Source organism: Lampetra planeri, unplaced genomic scaffold, assembly GCF_965212315.1.
Source record: "Lampetra planeri unplaced genomic scaffold, kcLamPlan1.2.h2 scaffold_1218, whole genome shotgun sequence".
Classification (NCBI taxonomy): domain Eukaryota; kingdom Metazoa; phylum Chordata; class Hyperoartia; order Petromyzontiformes; family Petromyzontidae; genus Lampetra; species Lampetra planeri.
Window position 1 is genome coordinate 1 of NW_027613933.1, and position 5,757 is coordinate 5,757.

At 46.5% G+C, this 5,757-nt stretch overlaps 1 protein-coding gene across 1 annotated transcript; it reads left to right on the forward strand.

The window, feature by feature from the left end:
- Nucleotides 1-660: 660 nt before the first annotated feature.
- Nucleotides 661-2,872, forward strand: LOC144738908 (V-type proton ATPase subunit S1-like; the record flags this gene model as incomplete). The annotated part of the gene is given in 12 exon segments (XM_078621908.1): nucleotides 661-787; nucleotides 962-1,036; nucleotides 1,163-1,211; nucleotides 1,214-1,355; nucleotides 1,428-1,468; nucleotides 1,538-1,623; nucleotides 1,724-1,873; nucleotides 1,957-2,114; nucleotides 2,230-2,280; nucleotides 2,355-2,592; nucleotides 2,664-2,739; nucleotides 2,742-2,872. Coding segments are annotated over 12 exon segments (1,324 nt in total), but the record flags the coding sequence as incomplete, so codon positions are not given.
- Nucleotides 2,873-5,757: the final 2,885 nt, after the last annotated feature.

The window sequence follows — 5,757 nt, forward strand, 5'->3', positions numbered from 1 at the left end:
GTGACAGTGTACTGATACTGTACTACGTGACAGTGTACTGACAGTGTACTGATACTGTACTACGTGACAGTGTACTGACAGTGTACTGACACTGTACTACGTGACAGTGTACTGACAGTGTATTGATACTGTACTATGTGACAGTGTACTGACAGTGTACTGACACTGTACTACGTGACAGTGTACTGACAGTGTACTGATACTGTACTACGTGACAGTGTACTGACAGTGTACTGATACTGTACTACGTGACAGTGTCGGAAGTGTCTGAACTGTCCTGGACTGGATGGTGATGGACAGTAGGCATCAGGTGTCATGTTGTCTGTGGAAAGATGTGGAACAAAATTAGAAGATTCGAAGATGATTGTTGTACTAAATGTTTATTTTAAACTTATCAATACTGTAAAAAAAACATGATTTTCATTTTTGTGTGAGATTATAGTTGGTTATGAACTTCTGACTGTCATTGACATGTATTAGATGAAATGTGTATGAACTTTGTGAATAGTTTCTTAAAGTAACGTACTTCTTTTATGGATAATTTCATTGTAAATACGCTGCCGATCAAAAGTCTGCCAGTCGTTATCGTCTTTTCTCGAAGCCTTTTGAACCCTTCTAAGTGGCGTTGGAGTTAATGACTTGTGAAATGGTTTTCTTCAGGGTGTCCGTGCCCCCTCAGTCGCCCCCTACAGCCGGGCACATCGTTGGTCAGCAACAGCTGGCCTCTTACCTGGAGAAAACTCTGAACGTGGGCCCCCGTAATGTGGTGCTGTTTCTTCAGGACAAGGTACAGACATCGTTGTTGACATGTTATTTAGTCCACCAGCAGTCAGTCCTCGTTTGGGACACGTAAACAAACACTTAATGTGGTTTGTCTCGACACTCCCAAAGGGGAAGCAGTGTATTCATACAAGAACAAGATGATATTGTTGATATCACCCTCTGTCCTACTGTCCACCAGATGAGCATCGAGGACTTCACTATGTACGGAGGAGCATTTGGGAACAAGCAGGACAGTGTGTATCCCAACCTGGAGGTGAGCTCCATGGCCCATGTGTGCTTCCTGCAGTGTCCACCAGGGAGAGCCAGCAGCTCCTAGTGTACCAGTACCACCACCTCAAGTCCCTGGTCCATGAGCTCATGCCTCCCTCGTGTCTTGCAGGCGGCTCTGAGGTCCTCCTCGGCCCCTCTGGTGTTACCTGCTGTGTCCTGGCGGCCTCCAACGCAGTGATTGGTCAGCTGCAGGAGCACCTGGAGACCTCCCCTCTCTACATGGACCCTGAGACTCTCAGCCAGCTGAGACTCAACGCCTCCTCGCCTGCGCTGCTGGTGTTCAGGCTGCCCTACGGTCTGGGGTACGTATGTAGAGTCGTCGGACGTTCAGAGACCCGACGTATGTCTCATCGATGCCTCCTCTGATCTGTCAGGGCCGATCTGATGTCTGCTAAAGAGGTTCTTAGTGGAAATGGTGAGTTCCATCGGCAGCGGTGGACGTCGTGTCGTGGGTGACATGTCTGACCTCCCAACACTGTTACAGATGAGGTGATCGGCCAGGTGCTGAGCATCATGAAGACCCAGTGGGTTCCGTACACCGCCATCTACACGGCCCTGAGGCCCTCTCGGGTGGGTCCACGTGTCATTCCCCACAACTCAATGTTCAATCATCTCAACCTGTTGCCACGAGCGTCTTGGCGCCTTTTGTCATGAAGTTTCTCTGTCACAGGAAGCGGCATCGCTCTCCATGGAAACAGACCTGGGAGGGGGACGTTCGCTCCTGCAGGCCAGAGGGGGCTACAGAGAGAGGGAGAGAGAGCGGGAGAGGCAGCGCAAGATGAAGGAGAAGTCTGCAATCTACAGTCCAGTGGAGTTTAAGGTTCCATTCTTCTTCTTTTTGTCACCAGATCTCGTTAGAACCCGTCTGTGTGTGTTTGAATCTTCTCCTCTCCATTTGGGCAGGAGGGGGAGAGCACCTGCATCCTCCTGTGGGCCAAAGGCCTGTCGGTGAGCATCCTGCGGAGTGGGCGCTGGGAGGACCAGGACCTGACCCCGTCCACCTTCGGGGAGGGGGTCAGCCCCAAACTGCACGGCTCCAGTTGTGACAAAACCAAAGCCAGGTAGACCCTCCCCTGAGCCCCCTCCACTCGCTGCTTGTTTTGTGACTGGGGTGAAACACAAATACCAATGACTGACTTCAAACGAATTCAGCCTGAACGGTTTGATTCTTTGCAGGTTGGTTCTGAATTACGAGAACGTTCTTGGCCACCGCAGCTTCAAACTGATGTGAGTCATTTCCACACGTGTCATCAGAGGGAGAAGCTGGCGCGGACGTCTTGACCGTTTCCTCTTGTTTCCAGCTTTGCTATGAGCCAGCGTCATTACAAGGTGTCGGCTCGCCGCTGGTTCACGCTGGACGCCGTGGAGCTGGAGTACGACGGGACCAAAGCCACGTTCAACGGCAGCAGGAACATTTACGCCCCGGCTGAGTACTCGTACCGCTGTGAGTCGGTCACCAGCTTCCGCTGGCCACAGCTCATTCCACGCTCGTCCAAAGACCCGGCCAATCAGTGGAGAGTGTCCTTCGAAGACGTCCAGGTGAGTGGAGTGTGCCTGTCGTTGACGCGCGTGAAGGACAAAGACTTGAAACAGACGCGTTGTCTCTGCAGATTCAAGGCTTCAATGTGACTGGCAGTGAATTCTCGTACGCCAGCGACTGCGCTGGCTTCTTCTCCCCCGGTATCTGGATGGCCTGATGACCAGTCTCCTCATGGTCCTCGTGCTCACCTACGGACTGCACATGATCATGCAGCTCCGCACCATGGACCGCTTTGACGACCCCAAGGGCCCCGCCATATCTGTGCCGCAGACAGAGTGATAACAGCTGTCTTTGTCGTCCAGAGGCACCTGCTCACCTCTGTCCACCCCCCCACCCGTGTGGGCATTATGCAGATGAATTTGTGGCGCTAGGAGGGATCGATCATCATGTGTCTATTTCAAGCCAGTTTTTTTGTTTGTGCTTCTTATGTAAGACAAAATGATAGTGTGGTTCACTGTAAGTTTAACCTGTGTTTTTACGTTCATACCTCATCCACTCACTTCCTGGAGAAAACATCCGAACCATGTCGAAACTGCCAGCAGCCTTGAGGGAATTCCAAACAGGAACTGGATTTTTACATGAGCAGCACAAACCGCTGGAGCTGAAGATAAATTTGTACATGTGGAACAATAGATGATATAATATGCTATTTATTGATTCAAGTCATTTGTGTGTTTCCTGTGTTTGTGTGTGAACATTGAGGGAATACATGAGGTTTTCCACTAAAAAACCTCCTTCACTGCTGACATGCACTTATTCAAGTGGAACTGACTCGTGTTTTGTTTGTTTGCTGACGTAATGTGAAGGTTGTGAATGTGATCTGTGTTGTGCAGCTGCTGTCGGCCCAATAAAACCCTCAGAGTCACAAACTTGTGAGAATGTGTTTGTTCCGTACGCGATGACGAGACAAACGAGCCTGGATTCGTGATCTCATCTTTGATATCTCACCTTCTAACATCATACACATTCTCATTTGGGGTCAAGAGACTGTTGAGACGTCGTCGTCTTTGAGCTCCTTTCAGTCTTCAGTCTCCAGAGAGGAACAGTTGTTAATCTGTGCTCCAGCTATTTGCAAACTGGGTCCAACTGCTGCTGAGTCGACTAAATAAAACCACTGAAAGAACGAGATGATCCACCACATTTTGGATATTTTTTTGTGTAAGAAGATTCAGCATCTCCTTTAAAAGGACAATGACTTTAAACAAATCAACTCAGTGGTCAAATCCAGTTTTTAATCACTTTTGTCAAGAATCAAACCTGTTTTATCTTTCAAGTGTGATTCATTCTTTTGTCTCCCTCTGTTAGGAGTGTAATAGTCTCCATGCCGGTGTTAACCAGACCTTCCTCTGACTCCACGGACCTCTACGTCGTCATCGTAGTTTGGTCTTTGTTTCTGTAAGTTACTGAAGGAGTTGGCACCATGCCTGCCCTTTTTTTTGGTTTTCAAACACAGTCCTTTGTAAAAACTCGCCAACAATGAAGATGGTATTGTTAGCTGAGCAGGAAGGTTTCCCTGACTGAACAGGTTTGAGATAACTGTTCTTCAACAATGAACCTGTGGATATGTCAGCAGTGCAGGTCCACTCCAGCCCCACCTCAGCTCCTCCCTCATGCCACAAGGCTTGAGCGACAGTCACTTGGAAAACATTTTACATTAAACGAAATTTGGTTATACATTTTAAATCATTTCACCCCAGAACATAACAACGTGATATAAATATGTACACAGGTTAAAAGGATACTGACTTCACATCGTACAAAATCAGAACGTGGATCAAACAGTGCAGCTAAACACTCAAAATATCAGACATAAATATGCATTATGAGGACCTAAGAAAAGAGAACAATAGGACAGTGTTCATTTATGACAATATTATACTTCTCAGCATCTAACACACACACACACACACACACACACACACACACAGAACAGGAAATCCCCTCAGCTGGCAGAGTACGTACTGCAGATCAAATTGAGCTGAGCAGGAAATGCAAGGTGGTTTTCTGCTAATGGTTTGTTGTGTCGCCAGTCTGAGGTTGACAACAATCTGACATTGAGCTGCGTTTTCCAAGTGGTAAGATATAAGAACTCTGTACACAGATCTTCAACGTATGAATCCAAATACATCAATGATCTGTGCAGTGATGCAGTTGGTTTTTTTTAATATATACATTTCCACAGATGGCATTTGTTTTCTTCCTTTGCTGGATCAGTGGACTGTTGATTGGAGCCGTAAGTACAGGTTTATATTATCATTAGACCTAAAGTCTGGCCAACATGATGACTTTGTTAGTAAATACTTATGTATGTAGATATGAGCTTGACAGCAGATTGTCGTCTTTTCCTGTTCACAGAATTGGGGCTCATACATGCCAGGTTGGTAACTATGACCGATTTACACCTTCAGTGCTGTTTCAAAGCTGCAGTTCAGGAAGTGAATTTTACATCTGGTTGGTTCAGATGAGAGCTGAAACCTCCTAGGATCAGCTGCATTAACACTTCAACTTATTGGTGTGGTGTACAGTATGTCCTCATAGGACCAGAGCGATGTGTTCATGTCGTCTGACTTCACTCTCTGATGAACCCTGAACAGTTAATAATGATGATAACAATAATAATAACAATCATTATGATCCTTAAATGTATCGTACCACCTTCCCAAAATACACAAATAGAACCTGCAGTTGTTCCTTTTCAGTAGTAGCGATGAATTCCTCAGCGGACTTATTAACACAAATCATTCTCTCACACAATATTTTACACATGGCCCAAGAAATCACTGCATTTAAAAATGTTCGGCATTCACACCGAATCCTGGATCGTTAACGATATGGAAAGAAAACACTGATACACAGTAAGTTGGTGAATATCTACATATCTACAGTAACTGGAAATGTGTCGTCCTGCATGTTGACTGAATGAACGCATGTGTTCTTCTGATAAAACAAACAATAACAAACCACCGTTTATAAAGTGGTGTAGTCTTCTCCAACTTCCCATCAGTCTTTTATCGTCAAGGTTAAATGATTTGTTCATCATTCGCTCCCATCCATCTTAATTGGACTCTGGTGCTGTTTGATATGAGCTTCATCCACTTCAAACTCCTCGTCGTCTCTCACCATCTCTAACCTGCAGTTATCGGCTGCCCCCCTGACTGGACTCA